At 34.3% G+C, this 26,924-nt stretch overlaps 1 protein-coding gene across 1 annotated transcript in view; it reads left to right on the forward strand.

Annotated features, from left to right (window-relative positions):
* The window catches only part of LOC137210719 (CUB and sushi domain-containing protein 3), a 705,705-nt gene that overhangs the window by 47,336 nt on the left and 631,445 nt on the right, over nt 1-26,924 (forward strand). Inside the window, exons 3-4 of the mRNA XM_067712783.1 lie at nt 3,647-3,734; nt 23,277-23,401. Coding sequence (XP_067568884.1) covers nt 3,647-3,734; nt 23,277-23,401 — 213 coding nt within the window. The remainder of the gene's footprint in view (nt 1-3,646; nt 3,735-23,276; nt 23,402-26,924) is intronic.

The following is a 26,924-nucleotide window of genomic DNA, read 5'->3' on the forward strand; positions in this document are numbered from 1 at the left end:
ATTAGTACTAGTAATAATAATAATAATAACATTATTATTATTATTGTCCTTAAAGTTCAGAGCAAAAAGGATATTCCCTGTAGTTATGCTCTTTTCAAGAGGCAAGACCCTGTCCATGTAATTAACTTTTAAAGAGCACGCGTGTTCTTTTTACAAGTTACAAATTGAAAGAAGTAAAAATGATAAATATTTGTCCAGTTGTTTGAATGGCATTACGTAGTGAAAGCAGCTGACTGAATGGATACTAACTTCATTTGAATGTCTTGGCGTCACTAGCTATGGGCAGTTATGTAGCATCTAAATATCAGAAAAATAAGAGATTATATACTTTGTTCTTTATTTTTTATTTTAAATTTTTTAATTAAAGAACACTAAATACATGTATCATGCAGCAGCTCTCCCGTTATCTTTACAATTTAAGTTGGGAAATTTTTCACTATTGCAGGTGTCCAAAGACAGCTGTTTAAAGGACACTTTCAAACAGACAAAAGTAATTTGACAATTAAATCATGAGAACTGGGATTAATTAAGTGAACATGGTGAAAGTTATAAATATGGTCTGCATTCTAAGATAAAATATTTGGAAAAGTGTTTTGAATTTTAAGTATTGATGCCCTTTTTCCTTTCTGAGCTTTCTGTACAGGATGGAGAGCTCAGGGGTTAAGAGTAGAATTTCTTGAATCAGTCTGCCAAGGTTGAAACCTAGACTAAGGCAGAAAGTGGAAATAGGACTTTAGAAATGTGTCTTAACCTCTCTATGCCTCAGTTTCCTCACCTGTAGGAAACATATAATACAAGCAGCTACCCTTCAGATTTGTGTGAAGAGTAAATGAGCTGATACATGTAAAGGGTGTAGATTAATTCCTGACACATAGTACTGTGTCTTAGCTATTGTTAAAATTTATATTAACCTAGGCAATAATGATGATGAAATGGAAAAAATGAAATTTTTTATTATTTTTATTTTCTAATGTATTCACAGACACATCTATTTTTACCTATAATCTGTGTTATAAATTTAGTATAATAGTGTAGAAAGCCTAAGTCATGCCACTTCTTTTTCTTATCTCTATCGTATGTTAAAAAAGTTACACTTTAATAGCATACACTATAATATTTTCAAAAGTCAGTTATAGGATAGTTCTTCCCATAGAAAAAATACTCATTGAAAACAGTGTACAACACATTGTTTTTAATCAACCTACTAGGAAATATTTACTGAGAAGTCATTAGTCATCTAGGCCCTGTGGGAATATTAAAATAATTATGTTTTTCCTTATCTTTATCAAATGTATAATATATTTGTATATATGACTAAGGAATATGAAACTATTAACAGTATGACAAAATAATTAAAAAATTAAATATAAAATTGTTCATGTCATGTAAAAAGAGGGATTAGAAAATCTTGAAAAACATGACAGTGGGACTTGGGGCTTCCCTGATGGCGCAGTGGTTGAGAGTCCGCCTGCTGATGCAGGGGACATGGGTTTGTGCCCCGGTCTGGGAAGATCCCACATGCTGCGGAGCGGCTGGGACCGTGAGCCATGGCCGCTGAGCCTGTGCGTCCAGAGCCTGTGCTCTGCAACTGGAGAGGCCACAACAGTGAGAGGCCTGTGTACCGCAAAAAAAAAAAAAAAAAAAAAAGTGGGACTTGAGCTGAGTCTTGAAAATTATATGGAATTTTGATAGCTGAAGAGGAAGAAATGGAAAACATGGAGACCTGGAGAAAACACAAAGCATGGAATAAGCATGGCTAACCAGTAAAATTACAGAAGAATGAAGAATCTGTTGGACTTGAGTTATGGATGTATATTGGTGGCTGGTGGGTAGTAGAGTTGATATACTTAGAAATCTAGAATCATAGGCTATTTGGACAGTAATGAAAACTGTGGTTGAGAAAGTTTAGTTCTAGTACTCAAGATGAATTGGAAGAGAATGATAATAGAGAAACAAAAGCATCAGTGATTAAGCTGGATTTGAGCATGCACATGAAATGACTATGAGAATTTTGGTGGGTTGACCTAGTAGGTCATTGAAAGAGCAAGACGGATCTTGGGGGAAAAAAATGACAAAACCATATATTTGAAATTCTTAGCAAAGAGGTAATTTTTCCAGCCACAAGGAAAACATAAAATATGGAGAATTATGGATCATTGTCTTTGAATTTGCTCTCTGTATGTGAAATCAGCTAAAGTAAGAGAGTGGCCAAAACAAACATAAGAAGGAACAAAAGCCAGAAAGATAAAAAGAAATTAATTAGCAAGTCAGCAGACCAAGAAAAGCAAAAATATCACATGCTTTGTGTGGATTGGTGAACTTGTAATTTGGCAGCAATAAGGATACTGTTGAGGATATTTAGGAAAGTGATTTTTATAGAATGAAGAGTGCAAACACAAAATTTCATATCTAATTGAAAATATGGCAACTTTACCGGAGCTGTGACTGTTGGACCATCATCTGAGTTATCTTGCTATCTAATCAATATGAACAAGTTGACAATCTGAAATAAATGATGCAGGGATCCAGTGGTTCCCAATATTGACTCTACATTAGAATCACCTGGAGGATTATTAAAAAAATCAAACAAAAACAACAACAACAAAAAACAGATCCACAGGGTCCTACCCAAAGTAATTGCATTAGAATATCTAGACATAAAAGTTAAGCGTCTTTATTCTTTTAAAAAAGCTGTAGAGGTGATTCCAACCCACAATGTAGGACAAGAACCATTTCAAAGTTTACATTTTTCCCTCTCTAGAGTCTCTACTCAGGTCCCATTCTTTTCTTTAAAACGCAGATAAGTTGATAAAGAGGAAAATAGAACTTACTCTCTAATTCACTATAAGATTGAATTCATGAAACAATATCACTCAGATATTTCAGACCTTATCTGGTTTAATGATCTTCCCATTTGAAAAAAAGCGCTGTCTTGGGGAATTATTTATTTACTGTGATCACATTCACTGAAAATATTAATAAATCTTTTTAATAATTGGGTGTTCTGAAAAAACTGCTGAAAGTGTACAATGGCTAAGTAAAACACAGTCATGGAAATTGTTAAAGGGTAAAACCCTTATTTTGATTTTCATCATTATATCATAATTCAATGACATGCTTGATAATTTGTGCCACAGTTTTACTTTCACATTGGCAGATTGAATTCTTTGTTATATATCAAATAAAAAGTGGTAATACACTTTTTTCCACAGGGTCTTATTTTTCTATTGCAACTTTAAAAATAATAAGTACCCAAACGACACTGCCCTAACTGGTGGTGACTTCTCTACTGCCAATAATTAATGGAAACTCTGGCACTGATACCCTGGGAGTACATTACAAGAGATTTCACTATTTGATAGTAATTAAAAATATGTTAATTGTTAATGTGTTAATATTCAGATTAGTAAGTCATTGAATAGGAACATGAAACTTACTTTCTTATATGTTCACAAATAGAAAAAATGTTTTTGTTCTCATTATTGGTTTATCAAACTATATTTAACTTTCTCTATATAAACTATAGTGATTACAATAACAAAATACAAGAATATATTTTATGTACAACTTTAAATGAATATCATCCTTGTTTTCCTAATCATATATGTTTTGATTTTTTTTTCTTTTCTTTTTTCTGTTGTTCCAGTAAATGAGGGAGGTATTAAAACAGCTTCCAATTTATGCCCAGATCCAGGAGAACCAGAAAATGGGAAGAGAGTTGGATCAGATTTTAGGTAAGATTTTAAATTGTTTATTTCATTATTTATTTTGTTAAGGTTTATTTTAATTTTAACTTCAAATATAACTAATAATATGGAGATGAAGACCTGGTGACTTAAAAGTGTGGCAACTAGATTTCATTGATGTGTTACCATTAATAATATTTCAGTATTTTAAAGTGACTACTCAAATTTATTAGGATACTTTTTGGAGTTTAAATGATTAATCTATTGTCATGTAGTAAGTGAAAAATCATGGGATTTGATTTGAAAGACATGAGTTTGAATTCAACTTCTATTGCTTATTAATTGTCTGATCTTTGGTAAGTTATTCAATCCTTTCTGCCTGAGTTTCCTCTTCTGTAACATGTATATCAAATTTACCACATAGAATGGTGAGTTTCAAATGAGGTACTGCCTGTGAAACCTTCCTGCAAATGTTCTATAAACATTTTATATGTAATTTTTAGAAGTAAATGTAACTTGAATAAGTTTTATCTCTATCTTAAAATTAGTATTTGTTTTAAAATTTGAAATTAGTTTACTTACAACATAGAAAATGTATGTAGTAGAATATGGTAGCCATTAACTTACACTATCAAACAATATTTTTTAAAAATCTTGAATTTTCAGTAGTCCTCTGTAACATTTTACAAATGAAAGATACAAAAAATCCTATAAAATAGTAAGTGATAATTTAGTTAACATTCACAAATACTTATTTTCACAAAATATTCATGATATATTAAATTTAAAAAATGATAATGGTTATAGTTACACATACCACACATTTACAATCTTTTCTTCTTTATATTGTTTGTATAAAGGACAAATGCTGTGCTAAAGAATATCCCTATGAATAAAAAGATAGTTCTTACTTCCTGATTCTAAATCCTGACCCTTTAATCACTATATTACGTTATGCTTTGAAACCAAACTTCATTCACATCCCATCCTTGCAGTAAACTGTCTTGTCTTCTCCAAGAGTTGGTTTCGTCAGATCTAAAAACGAGGATAATAATACTTGTTTCATGGATTGAGGGAAAGATTACATGAGATAACGTATGCATGGTAGTAATCATAAAGCTTAAGACAAATAAGTATTCAGTTAATTCTAGCTTCTATTATAGTATGATAAGATAAATGAAATAGTTGTTAATATTTATTTGGTCTCACTTTTTGCAAAAATATGAGGTTTATTAGAAATAGACTTAATAGGAATATAGTGAGTTAAATTACCTTTTCGTGGATTTCAAATCATAAGATTATCTTACAGTCATGTTTCAAGACCCTGATAGATGTTAGTCATCAAGATGCTCACAGTCAGGCTAAGATATAATAGAGTCATTATAATTTAAGAACATGCGGAATGTCATGGAGACAGAAGAGGTATGGTATTTTGGACAGCTAGGAGATGAGGGTCACAGAGGCAAATGTTGAGGTGGAAGTATGAAGTATGATTGGAATCTGGTATAGAGAGGCAGAGAAATCCAGAGACCATTTATATGTTTATACATTCATTGTCTACATATATTGTTTGCCTATTGTGTACCTGGCTTTGTACCAGGAACAAATAAAACACTTAACAGCAGACATAGTACATGCCCCCCATAGGTCTTCAAATTTAATGGCAAAAAAGACAATAAACAATGAAATGAATCTCAAGTTTTAAAAAGTACTGTGAAATAAAAAAGTAAAATAAAAAATTAAGCTTCTGTGAGAGAGGATAAAGATGTCAGAGTGGGAATCCACCCAGTGTAAGAAGGTCCCACTTTCATTGATACCAGAAGAATTTTATGCCTTTAGACTATAGGAAAGGAAGAGCCTCACACTGAGGAAGAGCTTGATGAGCCATTCCAGGAAAATAAAGATTAGAGAGTCTAAATTATAGACTGTAAATTGAAGAAAAGCACAGAATTCAATAGAAAAGCTATAGAATGAAGTTGAGGACATGTGGGGAAACCAGAGCTCTTATTCAGAAGAAGCAGATTGGCAGCCATTCTGCTTAATCTGCACTGAAGATATGTTTTGTTTTAAACACACAGTGTTTTTAAAATATGTGAGTCAACATTTAAAAATCAGGAGATTTCACACACACATACACACACACGTGCACGTGCACACACGTTTTTGTATTCCCTTTTTAGATTTGGCAGCTAAAACCAATGTACCTTCATTGCGACATCTACTACAACCAATTAACAGATGTTCCCTGTAGGCTAAGCAAACTCTCTGGTTCACAGTGGTCACTCCTAGGCTTCTTCACTCATGTAGGTCACCTACCTATTATGGGAAGCTGTAAAGAGTTTTGAGAGAGAGAGCTGATTCAATTTATATTTTCAGTACATCATGCTTTATACTTTAGATAGGTGGATTGAAGAAAACAAGTTTTAGTTAGAAGGCCAGTGCAGCAGTCTGGTTTTAAGATGGTAGAGACTTAGACTATGGTGATAGCAGTGAACTAGACAGACTCAAGATATCTTTTGGGTCTTGGACACTCAAAGTCTCAGTGTCCAATGATATTTTATGTGGAAAGTAAGAAAACAAAAAAGGATGATCCCTAATTTCCTCAGCTTGAACATCATGAAATTAGGGTAAATAATTATATTTAATTAAGTGTGGAAGTCCAGAGGTTTTGAGGGAAAAAAAATAAGAGTTCAGTTTAGAGATTGTAAACTTCAAATGACTTAGTGATTTACAAGTGGGTATGTTAAGTTCATAGGTGAACATAATTAAAGTTCAGAGATAGCAAGGAAATATCAGTATGTAGATGTTACTAAGAATCCTAAAGCAGCATGAATAGATGACATCAGTTAGACAGTGTAGAATGATGAGTGAATCTATGACATAGTCCAAAGTTCTATGCTATTTCATGATATGATTGATTTTAAGAAGCTATCAGGGGCTTCCCTGGTGGCGCAGTGGTTGAGAGTCCGCCTGCCGATGCAGGGGACACGGGTTCGTGCCCCGGTCCGGGAAGATCCCACATGCCGTGGAGCAGCTGGGCCCGTGAGCCATGGCTGCTGAGCCTGCGCGTCCGGAGCCTGTGCTCTGCAACGGGAGAGGCCACAACAGTGAAAGGCCCGTGTACTGCAAAAAAAAAAAAAAAAAGAAGCTAGCAAATCATTCTCACGAGTAGCAAGAGAAATAGGCATGGATGAAGTAAGGGAAGGAAGTCCTTTAAAAGGGGTCAGGAATTTTGAATACAATTGAAAATGATGAGGACAGAAGACTGTCTCTTAAATTTGACAACATGAAGGTTGTTGGCAAGAGTGATTTCATTGGAGTGACAAAGGTTGAAACAAATTGAAATAAGCTGAAGAGTGAATAGACAGTTCAGATAGGTAATAGCTTTGGAACATCAAATTGCATAAAGCAGAAGAATAATGGAGCAGTTCTATAGTCATTAGGAAGTCAAATAGATTTTCTTTTTAGAGATACAAGAAACCAGAGCTTGTTTATTGGATGATACAAATAATCCTGTAGAGAGGAAAATACGGATGATAGGAAAGATTCCTAGTGGATATAAGTAAAGGAACATAACTTTTTTGGAGAAAATAAACATGATCCCAAGGACAGGAATAGTGCTCTAGAGACTGTGAGCCACAACTACTGAGCCTACGTGCCACAACTACGGAAGCCCGCGTTTCGTAGAGCCCATACTCCGCAACAAGAGAAGCCACCACAATGAGAAGCCCACGCACCGCAAAGAAGCCCCTGCTTGCTGCTACTAGAGAAAGCCCATGCGGAGCAACGAAGACCCAATTAAAAAAAAAACAAAAATAACAGATTTTGTGAAGGGAAAATGAGAGACCTTATATTTAATACTTTTACTCTGTGAAGGCTGCATCAAGCAAGACCATCAAATTTATATATATATATATATATATATACACACATACATATAAATGAGAGAGAGAGGATGGGAATGGTTGGGAGAGGAACTTTGAGAGAAAAACTGGAAATAGTCGTTACCCAATAGTGGGAGAGCAAGTTTGATATAGAAATATTACCTTGCTAAGTAATTTTGAGTGTCCTTTTGAGATTGATGATAATGAATCTGCCTAGTTATATGATTTCTGTCTAGAATTACTAAGCTTCCCAGGTACAAGCATTAAAAGGATTGTGCAAAGGCGTGATAAAATTCAGTGCATTCAGGAAATTTCTAGTGATTCTTCTAGGCATAACAAATAGAAACATGGATGTGGAGCAAAGAAAATTTCAAGCAGAGTTATAGGTTGGGGGTCCTTTACAAGATAAGTGGATTAGATCATCTTTCATGTTCAGTTTCAGCTATAAACAAGACCGATTCAGAAATAGCAGGTAAAATATTTTTAATCTGTTTCAGAAGGGAAAGAAATATTTTTTTTGTGTTTTAAAAAGTATAAAACAGTAATCATTCTTATATAAAAGGCTATGGGAAGCACCCCAAAGAATAAGAGAAGGGAAAGCAGGTAAAGGAATAAAAATCACTGACAAAAGATATACTGTGTCAGCTTATTTTGAAGCAATATACATTTAGTTAGGGCTTGAATTAACTCTCTGTTACTGGACCCCTATCATTTCAAAGGAAAATTAGCCTCTGTTAGGCAGGTACACGATGAATCACTGCTTCATATGGAAGCAAGCTTGGTTGTTGGATTGAAGCACCAGTCCCTGCCCCATAAATATTAAAACAAACAACAAAGAAGCAAAAAACACAAAAATAACTCATGACAATCTCTTCTGGTGCCCTTTACCCATTTATCTATGTAATACTCTAGTTCTTTGAGGTACCAGGGCTCACACATTCTGCAATTTAACAAACATCCAGGTAAGTGTAAGAAGTCAGTCTCCCCCACTATTTAGTGCCTCTTTACTCACTGAATTATCTTCTTGAAGCCTCCCTCCTAACTGGGTTGAGGTAGGAGTGGGGACCACCCACTCAAATGCTCCAATTCCCTCCAAAGAAATTAAACTTGCAAACTTTTCATTAATTGGTATCCTCAAATCTTCTGATGCATCCTTCCTGGAGCTAAGCTATGTGTTATTCTAATGATCTTGAATGAATTTTTTTTAATACATCCTTAACAAATTCTACACAAGTGTTCTGAAACCCCTCTTTTAGAATGTGTGAGCACATATCCTCATTTATCAGCCTTGGGGCTTCAGCTAAAACTGAAAGAACCAGAAATGTCTCATTTGTTAACATACTTTTCCATAAATGATCATTTCCGAAGAAGGGAAAATTGTGAAACAAGTCCTATGCCATCTGTAAATATGAAAAATTGATGAGGACCTAACCATAGATGATTTTTAAAACAAATGAATGAATGGAAGTTCTAATAACAGAACATTAAACTGTTTATAAGCTGCATTTATTAAGATTTCATCTATAAATGTTTGTTTCCTAAATCTTAAAATTATATGGCTTCTAAGATAAGCACACAAATATACATAAATATAAAACAACTTTTGTTTATTGGCTTCTTAGCTGTTAAGAACATGTTTTTCTCTGTTACTCATATCTTAAAAAACTCTACCAAGACATTTTCTCAAGATTTGCCAATTACCATTGTTAATCTTATAGCAGCCCCTGAATGTATTGGCATAGGATCTAGGGAGAGCAATTCTTATGCACCGGACTAGAATTCAGGTCTTATTTTCAAGTGCAATATTATTTTCTTATAACACACAAAAATTATTTAGATAGTAGGGTGGCTTTCGAGTTTTTAAATTGGAAACACCATTTCCTAGCAAACCAAACTTAAAACTTGGTAGTAATTACAAGCAGCCAGGGGCAGGGTGGGGGTGAGGGGCAGACAGGAAAGTAGGAACAGTTGTTTATAGCACCAAACACCACTGATTCTTTTTTTTGGGGGGGGGTTATTGTTTTAATTTTTATTGGAGTATAGTTGATGTACAATGTTGTGTTAGTTTCAGGTGTACAGCAAAGTGAATCAGTTTCATATACATGTATCCACTCTTTTTTAGATTATTTTCCCATACAGGCTATTACAGTGTATTGAGTAGAGTTCCCTGTTCTATACAGTAGGTCTTTATTAGTTATCTATTTTATATATAGTAGTGAGTATATGTCAATCCCAATCTTCCAATTTATCCCTCCCCACCCCATTATCCCCTGGTAACCATAAGCTTGTTTTCTACGTCTGTGACTCTATTTCTGTTTTGTAAATAAGTTCATTTGTACCCTTTTTTTTAGATTCCACATATAAGTGATATCATATGATATTTGTCTTTCTCTGTCTGACTTACTTCACTCAGCATGACAATCTCTAGGTCCATCCCTGTTGCTGCAAATGGCATTATTTTGTGTTTTTTTATGCCTGAGTAATAGTCCATTGTATCCATGTACCACATCTTCTTTATCCATTCCTCTGTTGATGGACATTTAGGTTGCTACCATGTCCTGGCTATTGTAAATAGTGCCGCATTGGACATTGGGATGCATGTATCTTTTCAAATTATGGTTTTAGAGGGAAACTACCTCAACGTAATAAAAGCCATGAACAACAAATCCACAGTGAACATCATTCTCAGAGGTGAAAAAACACAGATTTTTCTTTTGAAGTATCTCTAGAGTCTGAGCCCTCATCCATTGCCACTTCTATTCTTTTAGCTCAGATTTGATTAAATCCCTAACAATTCCTGCAGGCTTCAAGGTTTCAGTGTAGTGTCACTCAATGCAATCAATAAACCACCAAAACCGTAAATAAAAATATATAAATTGATTGATTAGAATCAAAATGTCAGTGTCCTTTGGTCTGTAAATTCGGAGGCTAAGAGAGAAGGGATTAATTAAAGTACTTTTAAAAGTTTTTGCTTGTGGTTTGTTTGTTTGTTTGTTTTGTTTTCTTTTACTTAAACATTGCAAAACCTAGTTAGAACTGCTTTGAAATTTGAAGCAGGTAACTTCTCATGTTACCTGCCATCCTATAATAAAATAGCATTGCCTTTTCTATTCATTTATCTTACACTATTTTATAGTACTCATCACCACTGAAGTAATGTATATGTATTTTATTTTTATGTTTTCTGTCAAGCCCCACTAGAATATTGGCTGTAACAGTCCATGGCCTTTGGTATAGTATCAACTTCACTGAAAATAAGTTTTAGCCACTCAATAAATACTTGTTTTTTAAACAAATGGGATCTTAAGAAATTTATGAAATCACTAATCTTTCAAGATTTAGAATATATAAAACACTTTCAAGACAGAACACTAGGTAGGCATATACACAGTTTCACTTCATAATGTATATAAATATTATTTTCATAATATTTTTAAAATACCACAGCAAAAATATTACTTTTAAAAAGGCATACAAAAACTTGAAAGAGCAAATTAAATACAAAGATGAAGAATAGTAAAAAGTAGAGTAGATATAAATGAAAGTGAACAAGAAATTAATAGAGAAAAATCCATAAAACCAAAAGGTAGTTTTATTGAAAAGATCAATAAAATTGATAATCTCTAGAGACAGACTAATCAAAGAGAGAGGGAGAGAGAGAGAGAGGGAAAGAGAAAAGAGAGTAAGAGAAGAGATACAATCCACAAATATTAAAGGATAATAAAGAAATATGAGAAATAATAAAGAAATACAAATTTGATAATTTAGGTTATATTGATGGATTTCTTGAGAATTTCTATAAAATTCTCACAAAAAGAAATAAATCATCTGAAATGACCTAAAACTATTAAAGAAATTAAATCAATAATTAAAACCTTCCGTTGGTGGGAATGTAAATTGGTACAGCCACTATGGAGAACAGTAAAAACTAAAAATACAAGTACCATATGAGCCAGCTACCCCACTCCTAGGCATATACCCAGAGAAAACCATAATTCGAAAAGATACATGCCTCCCAATGTTCATTGCAGCACTATTTACAATAGCCAGGTCATGGTAGCAACCTAAATGTCCATTAACAGAGGAATGGATAAAGATGATGTGGTACATATATATATAATGGACTATTAGTCACAAAAGAGAACAAAATAAGGCCATTTGCAGCAACAAGGATGGACCTAGAGATTGTCATACTGAGTGAAGTAAGACAGAGAAAGACAAATACCATATGATATCATTTATATGTGGAATCTAATAAAAAGGTACCAATTAACTTACAAAACAGAAGTTATAGTCACAAATGTAGAAAACAACCTTATGGTTACCAGAGGATGCGGGGGGGGGGGGGAATAAATTGGGAGATTGGGATTGACATATACACAATACTATATATAAAATAGATAACTAATAAGAACCTACTGTATAGCACAGAGAACTCTACTCAATACTCTGTAATGGCCTATATGGGGAAAGAATCTAAAAAAACGATTGTATATATGTATATGAAACTGATTCACTTCCCTGTACACGTGAAAATAACACAATATTGTAAATCAAATATACTCCAATATTTTTTTTTTTTTTTTTTGCGGTACGCGGGCCTCTCACTGCTGTGGCCTCTCCCGTTGTGGAGCACAGGCTCCAGACGCGCAGGCTCAGCGGCCATGGCTCACAGGCCTAGCTGCTCCACGGCATGTGGAATCTTCCCCGACCGGGGCACGAAGCCGTGTCCCCTGCATCGGCAGGCAGACTCTCAACCACTGCGCCACCTGGGAAGCCCGCCAATAATTTTTTTAATGAAATAAATTTAAAAATAAACCTTCCAAAATAGCAAGCATCAGGCCCAGATTGATTCACTGGTGAATTTTAACAAACATTTAAAGAATAAATGATACCAATTCTCTACAATCTCTTCCAGAAAAATAGAGGGAGTACTTTCAAACTCATTTTACGAGTGCTCACTACCCTAATACAAAAATCAAAGACATTGCTGCAAAGGAAAATTTCAAATCAATATGTCCAATGAACATAGATGCAAAATTTTTCAACAAAATATTAGCAGATTAAGTTTGACAGTGTATTAAAAGAAGTATACAGCATGACTAAATGGGTTTTATTCCAGGTATAGAGGGCTGGCTTGACATTCAGAACTCAAGTCATCTCATAAGTGGGCTAAAAAAGAACATATCACTATTGCAATAGAATGAAGAAAAAAACCCAAAAAACATTTGACAAAATCCAACCCTCTCAGAAAATTACAAAGAAAAGAGAACTTTATCAATTTGTTAAAGAACATCTGCTACTACAAATATGGAGCTAACATGATAATACTTAGTGGTGAGAAACTTTTTCCCAAGATCAGAAACAAAACAAGAATTTCCCCTCTCACCACTCTTTTTCAACATCATACTGAAAGTCTTAGCTAATACACTAAGACATGAGAAGGAAATAAAAGGTTTATAAATTTGGAAGGAAGAAGTGAAACAGACTTTTTTTCTTGCAGATTGTATGATTGTCTATGTAAAAAGTTCCAAAGAATCAACAAAGAAACTTGTGGAACTAGTAAGTGATAATAGCAAGGTTTTACGATACATATACAAAAGTTAATTTTTTTTTTGTATACCAGCAATGAACAAGTGGAATTTGAAATTAAAAGCACAGTATCATTTACATTAGCACCAAAAAATAAAAAAGAAAGACTTAGGTTTAAATATAACAAAATATTTATAAGATCTATATGAGGAAAATGACAAAATTCTGATTAAAGAAATCAAAGATCTAAATCAATGGAGAAATATTCCAGGTTCATGGATGGGAAGAATTAATATTAGTAAGATGTCAAATCTTTCCAACTTGAGCTATAACTTCAGTGTTATCTCAGTAAAAATCCAAGAAAGTTATTTTGTGTCCATCAACAAAATAATTCTAATATTTATGTAGAAAGGCAAAGACCCAGAATAGCCTACATGATATTGAAGAACAAACAAGGGGCTAACTCTTCCTCAGGAAGAGGGTGAGGGATGAGTAGGTAAACTCATTTGGGGCAGTGAAACTATTCTGTATGATACTGTACAGGTGAATACATGACATTATGCATTTGTCAAAACCTATAGAATACAAAGAGTGAACCCTAGTATAAATGTGGACTTAATTAATTAAGTGTATCAATATTGATTTGGTTCATCAACTGTAACAAATGTACCCCACTAATGCAAGATGGTAATAATAGAAGAAACTGTGTTTGTGTGTGCATGTGTGTGTTGGGGGGGGAAGAAGGGTGCATATAGGAACCTTCTGTACTTTCTGTGCATTTTTTCTATAAATGTGAAATTGTTCTGAAATATAAAGTATTAAAAATGAAACAAAAACATACAAGCAATTTTATATTTTGAACTGAGTGATATATATATATCTGTGTGCATGCACACATACATGTGTATGTTTTTTTTTGACTATAATATCATATTAAAATACTTCTCTAGAATATTGGTATAATAAACTCAAACGTTTCATTTTCCTGGCATGGCAGTAATTTCTGAGAAGGAGAACTTTAGAGAGAAGGAAAAGAGATATTTCAATTGAGACGTGTTTTTTGACAGATAAGAACAACTCCCCCATCTCAGTGTCCATGGCCACAATTGTAGTTAACCCTTTTTAAACATTTTTAGGTAATTGCAATGTCAGCTTTACTAGCTGCAGATTCTTCCTCTTTTCATCCATGTACAAGTTATTATCACATTAGTCTTCCAAAAATATCTGCAACAATGTGTTTTTTCAACTCAAACACCAGCAGAGATTTCCTATGGACTACTTATTCACAAACTACTCATTTTTGGCATTTAAAACATCTCAAAATATATCCAATGTTGCCACATTTGTCTGCCAACCATATTTTTATGGTGACAAATTACCCTCACATAGTTTGCCTCAAATATGTCTGATTTTCCCTGACTTCTCTGCTCGGTTTTGTTGTTTCTTCCTCCTGGAATATTCTATCCCAGCATTCTTGCCTGTGTCATCTTACGCATTCTTCAAGGACTCACTTAAAATCCTCCTTCCTAAAGCTTTACTTATTTCCACAATCTGTTACAATCTGGTTAACTCCTCCAGCATTGTGTGTATCTTCATTACAGTACTTAAAATATTTTTTTTCCTTGTCTTGTAGAAACTTTTCTAAGTGTAAAATCCTTGGAATCAGAAATAAGATTATTCATATATCTGCATGCCTGATGAAGAGAGTTCAATAACTGTAGTGAATTGAACGGCTTAAAACAGCAGCTTCAGAATTTTTCCATTAATTTCTCTGATCATATGACCTTATAGCAGGACTTCAAACTCATCATAAAACTAAATGATTTATAGGCAGCAGTTGCTAAAACAAACACTCTTGTATGCACAAAATAAATATTTTTTAATCACTGAGGAAATATATAAGAAAATCCTTGGGAAAGTATGGCATCTTATAGACTTGTATTTTACTTACCATTTTATGCTTTAATCTCCAAGGTGAGAGTCCCAGAATCTGTGTTTTGAAATTTTAAAAACTTTCTTTCTAATTTGAAATTCCTATGGAGCATAACAGACTTTTAAAGGGAGAAATGCTGCCAAAGAGATATTGAAGCTGCCAGCAGTTTCTATGCTGAAAAATAAATTAAAAATTTAAACGTCTTTTAAAATTATAACTAAATGTCTGGGAAAGCTCAGCCTCCGAGATTCTTAAGTTTCACAGACTTTACTTCTGCAGGAAAGGCCTTGTCTGATACTTTTCCTTTCAAGAGATGTCACCCATTAGGGGCATGAATTTGTCTTCTTGAGAGCAAAGAATAATGTTGGATCCAAAATTTGGGTTTTCATTTGGATTATTAAAACACTGGTATATCTTGGGATTGAAAGAGCAGGGAATATGCTTCTCACCTGGTAATATTAAAACATGACTATAATGAGGAAAGTCTGACTATCATGATGTAAATCTATCACACTTTTAAATGTGGACCCATCTTCACCCGTTCTCCTAGCATAAGATTTGTAAATATGGTAGTATGCTTATTTATATATCTAACTTTGATAATTGCAAAGACATCATTAATAGAAACTTCAAAGGTGTTCTATCTCTTCCCACAAAATATCTTCTGAAGAATAGCCTACACATGTGGCACTTCCTTCCTCACCACACAGCTAATAATTTCCTAATATTTTGTAATCTGACTTTTTGCATCATCTCTTAAATTACTAATGACTTTTCTATCCCTAAATTAAGTTAATTTTCTCACTGCTCATTTCCCTTGATCCTTCTGTCACCATTGTAATCTCTTTTGGGGGTCTTTAAATGACCAAAAAATATCTTGGTTTCCGTGAGTTTACTCTCTGACCACCCATTTTTCACTCTTGAGGAATTCACTTTCTCCTCCCATTCCCTAAAAAATAAACATTCCTCAGTGTTCCATCTTCAAAACTCCCCTCTTCTACTATATATTCAGCTTTAAGAATAGCATTACATGGACTTCCCTAGTGGCGCAGTGGTTGAGAGTCCGCCTGCCGATGCAGGGGACACGGGTTTGTGCCCCGGTCTGGGAAGATCCCATATGCCGTGGAGTCTGCGCGTCCAGAGCCTGTGCTCCGCAGCGGGAGAGGCCACAACAGTGAAAGGCCCGCGTACCGCAAAAAAAAAAAAAAAAAAAAAAAAAAAAAGAATAGCATTACTTCTGAAGGATTCAGTAATCATGACTTTCCATGTTTCTCTCAGGTCTTCATTATTTTCATTCTTCTGAGATATAGATATTTATTATGTTAACTTAAAACAATTGAACTGGTCTTTTCTCCACAACACATATACATCATTACGAGTGAGAGAGCATGGAATTTGGAATCAGTTGGACTTAATTTTAGATGCCGCCACTCTTTTATTAGACTTAGAGAAGCTTTTTATTCTCCCCAAAGTTCTGTTTCTTTTTCAATAAAAATGGAAAGAGTAATACCAAATTGTACTGTTTTAGTGAAGGACTAGATTATCTAACAGTCATAAAATTGCATAGTGAAGTACCCAGGATAAAGTAAAGCTTTTTCTTTCTTTTTTTTATTTTCTTATGATTTCCCCAGTGAATTCAGATTTTAAAATCGTCACTCTTTCTCCAAATCCTGCTTCTTCAATCTTGTTAATTATTTTCAATTCATATTGCCTCCATCCTACTTTATACACTTAAAACTTCTCACCAGTGCAATTGTAATGGTCTCTTATTCTACTGCAAGATGTATTACACTTGGCTTTCAGATAAAGGTTATTATTATATAGCTACTGAGACATTACCCCTGGATCATAAACTTGTATCTCCCATGGCTCATTGAATTAAGAAATTATATCAGTTATCACACACATACATATAGTATACATTAACTTAAAAGAACTTTCATGTCATTATTTTGTTACTAATTAAAACATTGTATGTGTCAATATCACTATTTTGCTAATAAGTAAACCTGTATGCCAGGTGTTTGCACACTTAGCAATAATAAAAGCATGCCTTGAGCATAGAGCTTATGGCTTGCAATTTGGTGTTCTTCCCCCCTCACTTATACATTTGCATTCTAGCATTTAAATTTCTCCTTAATACAGGCCAAACCTAACTTTCTGACATTATATTTCTATTTCTACCATATTGTGTTACAGACTGCTAAATGTGCCTCTTCAGAAAATAAATCATTTTAGTTGTGTGATGCATATTTTTAGAAAGAAACATTAAAAAAACCCACAAACTACTATTTCCTGAAACTAACCATTTGCTTAAGGCAAACTGTTCTTCCAAATGCCTCTACACTTTATCAGCTCAGTAATTTAGCACATGCTTTTCTCTCTTCCTAGAATATGTTTGACTATAAGAATCCTATCGATTCTTCAAATGGACTTTCTTCTTCCTTGGTTTCCCATAACTTGTATCCATGCTCTCTTGGCTCATATGGCTTGAATGATATTCACTGTATGCTTCTCTTACCACAATACTGGAATTTATTCTGTTTTTTGAAGGCAGCTATTGGCTTATTACATTTTTCATCACCAAGTCAAAAAAAGTTTAGATGCTTAAGGAAAGCTTGCTTATTTGAATTCGAGTAAACTTGCACTGCAGCCTTCCTCTGGTGTTACGTTTCAAGACCAGTACAATTAAGACTTATCATTACTATCATTGTCTCTGTGGAAAGTTGTTTCTGGCCTCTTTGACAGAGTTCCATAAAAGACATATTACCTATGTCTGAAAACAAAGAGCAGTGAAAGCATAAATACTCTATTGTTGTGTGGGGTCCAGATTGCACAGGACAATATCATCATATTAAAACTAGCTCTAATTTTAAAAAGTCTATTTTAAGTTGCATAAATATATAGAAGAAATAGTAAGCCTAGATTTTTGAAAGTTATTCCAAGTATGTTTATCTAAGCTGATAAGACATTTAGGAAATATGAGTTGTGAAAATGGTTGACATGGGTAGGCAATCTTAAAAGAAAACACAAATAACAAACCTTAGTCCTTACACTGTACATACTTACTGAGGAGCTTAGCACTTTATCTATACTTTGTCTGCTTTATCCTCATTGTTTCCTCATTACTGGAGGGGAAAATCAAGCTGTTATTCCAATGTTACAGTAAAAATATTAAAAAGAAAAAGTGATACAAGGAATAGTTTGAGGCTACAAATCATTTAAATCATTATAGTATTTCATTGAAATAAAGTTTAAAATATACATATTTAGAAATGTATGAAAACATTCCATTTAGGACATAATTTTTGATGAATAAAATATGGATAAAGAAAGTATTTCTGCTTGTGTAATGTGGGAATACTTTGTGTATACGAATAGTAATTTCAGATCTATAAAAAATGAGATTGTTTCATGTATTTTATTCTATATATTATTAAATGACAATATTTTGAAAAAAGTTATAATAAAAATATATATTTAAGAATCTCTCCTAATTTGCCAGCAATATGGTTGAGTGAAGGATGTGAGATCACCTCTTCTTACAAAAGCAAAATCACAAATAACTGCTGAACAACCATAGACAAAAAAAAAACAAAAAACGCTGGAACCTACCAAAAAAGATACCCTATATCTAAAGAAAAAGAGAAGCCAAAATGAGACAGTAGGAAGGGCACAATTGTAATAAAATCAAATCCCATACCCGCTGGGTGGGAGGCCCACAAACTGGAAAATAATTATACCACAGAAGTTCTCCCACAGGAGTGAAAGTCCTGAGCCCCACGTCAGGCTTCCCAGCCTGGGGGTTTGATAATGGGAGGAGGAGCCCCCAGAGAATTTCTCTTCGAAGGCCAGAAGGGTTTCATTGCAGGAATTTCACAGGATTGGGGGAAATAGAAACTCCACTTTTGGAAGGTGCACACAAGGTCCTGTGTACACCAGGACCCAGGGAAATAAACAGTGACTTCATAAGAGACTGGGCCAGACTAGTATTGGAGGGTCCCCTGTGGAGTCAGGGGGCAGCTGTGGCTCACTGTGGGGACAAAGACACGGGCAGCAGCAGTTCTGTTGAATAATCATTGGTGTGAGCCCTCCTGGAGGCCACCATTTCCTCCCCAAGACCTAGCCCCACCCAATAGCCTGTAGGCTCCAGTGCTGGGACACCTCAGGCCAAACAACCAACAGGGTGGGAACACAGCGCCACCCATCAGCAGACAGGCTGCTTAAATTCTTCCTGAACAAGGCCCTGCCCACGAGAAGGACAAGACCTAGCTCCACCCACCAGTGGGCAGGAAGCAGAGCCTCCCACCAGAAAGCCAACACAAGCCTCTTAGACAGGCTTATTCACCAGAGGGCAGACAGCAGAAAAAAGAATTACAATCCCGCAGCCTGTGAAATGGAAACTGCAATCACAGAAAGTTAGAAAAAATGAGGTGGCAGAGGAATATGTCCCAGATGAAGGAACAAGTTAAAACCCCAGAAGAACAGCTAAGTGAAGTGGAAATAGGTAATCTACTGGAAAAAGAATTTAGAGTAATGATAGTGAAGATCATCCAAGATCTCAGAAAAGAGTGGAGGCACAGATTGAGAAGATGCAAGAAATGTTTAATAAAGACCTAGAAGAACTAAAGAACAAACAAACAGAGATAAACAATATAATAACTGAATTGAAAGATACACTAGAAGGAATCAATAGAGTAACTGAGGCAGAAGAAAGGATAAATGAGCTGGGAGACAGAATGGTGGAAATCAATGCCACAGAAAAGAATAAAGAAAAAATAATCAAAAGAAATGAAGACAGTCTAAGAGACCTTTGGGACAACATTAAATGAACAACATTTGCATTATAGGGGTCCCAGAAGGAAAAGAGAGAAAGGACCTGAGAAAATATTTGAAGAAATAATAGCTGAAAATTTCCTTAACGTGGGAAAGGAAGCAGCCAACCAAGTTCAGGAAGGCCAGAGAATCCCAGGCAGGATAAACCCAAGGAGGAACACACCGAAAAACATAGTCATCAAACTGACAAAAATTAAAGAGAAAGAAAAAATATTAATAAGCAACAAGGGAAAAGCAACAAATGACATACAAGGGAACTCCCATAATGTTGTCAGCTGATTTCTCAGCAGAAACTCTGTAGGCCAAAAGGGAGTGACACAATATATTTAAAGTTATGAAGGGGAAGAACCTACAACCAAGAATATTCTACCCAGCAAGGCTGTAATTCACATTCAACGGAGAAATCAAAAGCTTTACAGATAAGCAAAAACTAAAAGAATTCAGCACAACCAGACCAGCTTTGCAACAAATGCTAAAGGAACTTCTCTAAGTGCAAAAGAAAAGGCCAGTACTAGAAACAAGAAAATTACAAATGGAATAGCTCACTGGTAAAGGCAAACGTAAATTAAAGGTAGGAAATCATCTGCACACAAACATATCAAAGCCAGCAATTGGGAGAAGAGGGGAGCACAAATTCAGGATATTGGAAATGCATTTGAAGTTAAAAGGCCAGCATCTTAAAGCACTATTATTTATATACAGACTGCTATATCAAAACCTCAGGGTAACTGCAAACCAAAAATCTACAATAGATACACATACAAGAAAGAAAAGAAAATCCAAACACAACAATAAAGTTAGTCATAAAATCACAAGAGAAGAGAACAAAAGAGGAAGGGAAGAAAAAAGACCTACAAAAACAAATCCAAAACAGTTAAGAAAATGGCAATAGGAATATACATATTGATAATTACTTTAAATGAATTAAATGCTCCAACCAAAAGACATAGACAGGCTGAATGGATACAAAAACAAGACCTGTATATATGCTTTCTACAAGAGACCCACTTCAGATCTAGGGACACATACAGACTGATCATGAGGGGATGGAAAAAGGTATTTCATGCAATGGAAAGAAAGCTGGAGTAGCAATTCTCATATCAGACAAAATAGACTTTAAAATAAAGACTGTTATGAGACAAAGAAGGACACATAATGATCAAGGGATCAATCCAAGAAGAAGATATAATAATTGTAAATATATATGCACCCAACATAGGAGCAACCCAACATATAAGGCAAGTACTAACAGCCATAAAAGGAGAAATTGACAGTAACACAATAATAGTGGGGGACTTTAACAACCCACTTTCATCAATGGACAGGTCATTCAGACAGAAGATCAATAAGGAAATACAGGTCTTAAATGACACATTAGACTAGATGGACTTAATTGATATTTATAGAGCATTCCATCCAAAAGAAGCAGAATACACATTCTTCTCAAGTGCACGTGGAACATTCTCCAGGATTGATCACATGCTGGACCATAAAGTGAGCCTTGGTAAATTTAAGAAAACTGAAATCATATCAAGCATCTTTTCCACCACAATGTTATGAAATTAGAAAGCAACTACAGGAAAAAAAAAAAAAACAACTGTAAAACATCACAAGCACATGGATGCTAAACGATATGCTACTGAACAACCAATGGAACACTGAAGAAATGAAGAGGAAAGCAAAAAATACCTAAAGACAAATGAAAATGAAAGCACAATGATCCAAAGCCTATGGAGTTCTAAGAGGGAAGTTTATAGCAATACAATCTTACCTCAGGAAACAACAAAAACAAATAAACAACCTAACCTCACACTTAAAGCAACTAGAGAAAGAAGAAAAACAAAACCCAAAGTTAGTAGAAGGAAAGAAATCATAAAGATCAAAGCAGAAATAAATGAAATAGAAAGGAAGAAAACAATAGAAAGATTAATGAAACTAAAGGCTGGTTCTTTGAGAATATAAACAAAATTGATAAAGAGCCAGCGTCATCAAGAAAAAAGGGAGGGGGCTCAAATCAATAAGATTAGAAATGAAAAGGAAAGGTTAAAATGATACCACAGAAATACAAAGGATCATAAGAGACTACTACAAGCAACTATATGCCAATAAAATTGACAACCTGGAAGAAATGGACAAATTCTTGAAGAGGTACAATCCCCCAAGACTGAGCAAGGAAGAAATGAAAAGTATGAACAGACTAATCACAAGTACCGAAATTGAAACTGTGATTTAAAAACTCTCAACAAACATAAGTCCAGAACCAGACAGCTTCACAGGCCAATTCTATCAAACATTTAGAGAAGAGTTAACACTTACCCTTCTGAAACTCTTCCAAAAAATTGCAGAAGAAGGAATGCTCCCAAATTGATTCTGAGACCATCATCACCCTGATACCAAAACCAGACAAAGACACCACAAAAAAGAAAATTATAGGCCAGTATCACTGATGAACATATACACAAAAAATAATCAACAAAATATTGGGTTGGCCAAAAAGTTCGTTCAGGTTTTTCCATAAGGGTTACAGAAAAACCTGAATGAACTTTTTGGCCAACCCAATGCTAACAGTCTGAATCCAACCATACGTTAAAAGGATCACATTCCACAATTAAGTGGGATTTATCCCAGGGATGCAAGGAATTTTCAGTATCTGCAAATCAGTGTGATACACCACATCAACAAATTGAAGAATAAAAAACCATATGATCATCTCAATAGATGCAGAAAAAGCTTTTGACAAAATTCAGCACCGATTTATGTTAAAAACTCTTCAGAAAGTGGGCATAGAGGGAATATACCTCAACATAGTAATGGCCATATATGACAAACCCACAGCCAAATGGTCTCAATGGTGAAAAACTGAAAGCATTTCCTCTAAGATCAGGAATAAGAAATGGTGGGTGAATTTTATCTAAAAAACAATCAGCACAGTTTTGCAGCCCTAACTGTATATGTGTGTCTGTGGATGGACATATACGTGTCCAAGTAAATACACATATAAATACCTGCTAGAGAAGTACTATAATGTGGTATGAACCCAAGCACTGGGATTCAAGTCAGAAAGTCCACTTTTTGCTTCACATTTACCACTTACTTAAGATGGGAAATTTAGTCAATTATTTAACCTTGGCTTCTACAACTAGTAACAAGATAATTAAACTTGATGAGAGCTTTTTGAAATTCCTACGAATACCTGCATGTTATTGATTTATAGTAGATTCTTGTTTGTGATTTTTATTATATATTTGTACAAGTCATATTTTCATATTTTGGTTTTTTAAAAGAACAATCTTTTTTGTCACTATGGAACATTTTTGAACTATGGGATATTGCCAGTAGAACCGGAGCCTAACCATTATGTTATATTCTTCTAATACTGTTTTTTAATCCTTTGCTCAATTTTAGCCTTGGATCAACTGTGCAGTTCTCTTGTGATGAAGATTATGTCCTACAGGGTGCTAAGAGCATCACCTGTCAACGGATAGCTGAAGTCTTTGCTGCTTGGAGTGATCACAGGCCTGTATGTAAAGGTAAAGAACAGTCTTTAAAATAAAAATGCTCTCTTAACACATTTTAATAGTTTGAACTTCATTCCACTGAGTATAAATTTCAGTTGAATCTTTGACCTGTAATTCAGGAAACATTTAGCTCATGTATTTAAGAATATTTATTGAAAATCTATAATATGCAAACCACTGTGTCAGATTCTCAAGGAGTTCCCAATCTAATAATCATATAGCAACAAATTGGAATCTTAAAATATGTAATACAAGGCAGTGGTAACTTTGTTGGCCTTTTTTTAAAATCATGAATTACCATGTATAGTCATTGATGTGGATATAAATTTTTTAAACCATAATTGCACCTCCACTTGTATGATTTGCCATTTGAATTGCTTATGTGTCCAATAGTAGTGATGTTGGTGGCAGTGGAGGTAGAGCACTTGTTCTATAATTAGTTAATTTAAACTAAGACAAATCAATGAGTGCTCTGGCTTTTCATATTACCAGTAATTGCAGATAAGATTTACTTCCACCACCTTCCTACAAATTAAATATTTTCATATAAATTAAATGAGGCCTCTTCATTCTAAACTTTATTTAGCTATATTTGAAAATTAACACCTCATTCTGGCTTACTGGCTCTCTTGTTGCTTGTTTGTTGCTGTTGTTGTTGTTATTTTTAGTAATAACATCTCTGCATATTTCAGTGTCTTAGTACTCAAAATTCCATTAACTCTTCATCTCCCTCAGGGAATATTTTCACTGAGTTGCCACACTCTGTATAGTCCTCTCAGGCAGATTCTGGTGAATAGAGAAGGGATAGATTTGAGAGCTGTCATAAAGGGAAAAAGACAAAGTATTTGACAACTAGTTGGATATGGAAGGAGAAAGTGACAAGAAAGAGTCAAAGTTGATATTCAACTCTATATGAGATTAGAAAAACGTTACCCTGTTAATAAGTATAAAAAAACTGAAAATGGAATTGTATAGGAGATTTCATCATAGGCTTAATTTTTTTAGGCACTTACTATGTGTCAGGCACTGTGCTAACCACTACATATACTTTGACTCATTTAAATCCTCAAAACAAACCAATGGAGGCATTATTATCTCCATTTTAGAAATGAGTATTGTAAGACACAGAGAGATCCAGTCACTCACCCAAGCTCAAATGTCTGTAAAATGACAAAGCCCTTAAGAAAGACTATTCATAGTTTGGGGAGAGAAGCAAGATTTCAGAGCATTAAAGAAGGAATAGAAAATAATAAAATGGAAGCAAATAGGTATATTCCACTCACTTGACAATGGCAACCCAGAGTAAGAAGAACAGAGAGCCTAGATTTTTCTCTCAGGTTCAAGTAAAACTTTCATGTCACAGGTAGATGTTTATTCATTACCTTTCTCATTATCAAGGGCTTACAGAAAATGGTACTGATGAACCTAAGTGGCAGGGCAGGAATAAAGATGAAGATGTAGAGAATGGACTTGAGGACACAGTAGGGGAAGGGGAAGCTGGGACGAAGTGAGAGAGTAGCATTGACATATATACACTACCAAATGTAAAATGGATGGCTAGTGGGAAGCTGCTGCATTGAACAGGGAGATCACCTCGATGCTTTGTGATGACCCTAGAGGGTGGGAGAGAGGCTCAAGAAGGAGGGCATATGGGGATATATGTATACATATAGCTTATTCACTTTGTTGTACAGCAGAAACTAACACAAAATTGTAAAGTAGTTATACTCCAATAAAGATGTTAAAAATATAAAATAAAATTCATAGTCACAATTGAAGAAAAAAAGGTTTACAAAATGCCATATAGTGCAATAGCATTAAAAAAAAAAACAGTGAAATAGGGATAATGAGAAAATAAGGTAAAACAGTTACATGATCCTAAACAAAAGCTTATGTATAAGTTGGTAAAAAACTTAAAAAAAAATTTTATTGAAATATAGCTGATTTACAATGTTGTCTTACTTTCAGTTGTAAAGTGATTCAGTTATGCATATAAATATATATTAGTTTTTACATTATCTTCTATTATTTGTTGTTAACAAGATATTGAGTATAGATCCCTGTTCAATACAGTAGGTCCTTGTTGGTTATCTGTCTTATATATAGTAGTATGTATATTTTAATCCCAAACTCCTAATTTATCTCTCTCTCCCTCTCCCCTTTTGGTAACCATAAGTTTGCTTTCTATGTCTGTGAGTCTGTTTTGTAAATAAGTTCATTTGTATCCTTTTTTTAGATTCCACATATAAGTGATATCATATGATATTTGTCTTCGTCTGATTTACTTCACTTAGTATGATAATCTCTAGGTTCATCCATGTTACTGCAAATGGCGTTATTTCATTCGTTTTATGGCTGAGTAATATTCCATTGTATATCATCTTCTTTATCCATTCATCTGTCGATAGACACTTAAGTTGCTTCCACGTCTTGGCTATTGTAAATAGTGCTGCTCTGAACATTGGGATGCATGTATCTTTTCAAATTATGTTTTTCTCCTGATATAGTCCCAGGAGTGGAATTGCAGGTTCATATGACAACTCTATTTTTAATTTTTTAAGGAAATGCCATACTGTTCTCCACAGTGGCTGCACCAGTTTACATCCCCACCAACAGTGTAGGAGGGTTCCTTTTTCCATTCTGACTGGTGTGAGGTGATACCTCATTGTAGTTTTGATTTGCATTTCTCTAATAATTAGTGATGTTGAGCTTCTTTTCATGTGCCTGTTGGCCATCTGTATGTCTTCTTTGGAGAAATGTCTATTTAGTTCTGCCCATTTTTTGATTGGGTTGTTTGTTTTTTTGATATTGAGCTGTATGAGCTGTTTGTATATTTTGGAGATTAATCCCTTGTCAGTTGCATCGTTTACAAATATTTTCTCCCATTCTGTAGGTTGTCTTTTTGTTTTGTTTATGTTTTCCTTTGTTGTGCAAAAGCCTTTAAGTTTTAAGTAAAAAACTTTTAAGAATGGCTTACATGTTAAATATGACAGCTGCCTAACAAATTTAAAAAACATAAGTTTACACGAAAACCGTTGTCTATGAAATATGACAATGACACAACAAAAGCAAACTTTTTCCTGGCTTTAAGATATGAAATATCTTGCATTGTTTTTTATAAAGTGGACACTGAGTAATAAGTATTGTGGGAGTTACTCTCATCAATGTCCGGGCAATGATAGAACAGTAAACTGTTTAAAGTTGATTTCTTATGATATCCTCCACTCAAGACAAATTATAGATATAAGGGACAAAATTGAAAATCATGGCTTCAAAATGGTGGCATCCACATATCCTGCTTCAGTTTTACATAAATTATATGTGTGCATTTTTTATGGCAAGAGAGAATAGGAAAATAGAGGATAGAGTCTAGAAAAGGAGATTAATGTTAATGCAGAAACAAAGTCTCATATAAAAAGAGAAATTATAGCCAGATCATGGAATTTAAGGTTTACATAAAATGAGATTGAGGCTGTAAACCATCTTTTTTCATTCAAGACTCTCATTTCAATAAAAAGAATGAATCATATTTATT

Source organism: Pseudorca crassidens, chromosome 17 (assembly GCF_039906515.1).
Source record: "Pseudorca crassidens isolate mPseCra1 chromosome 17, mPseCra1.hap1, whole genome shotgun sequence".
Lineage (NCBI taxonomy): Eukaryota > Metazoa > Chordata > Mammalia > Artiodactyla > Delphinidae > Pseudorca > Pseudorca crassidens.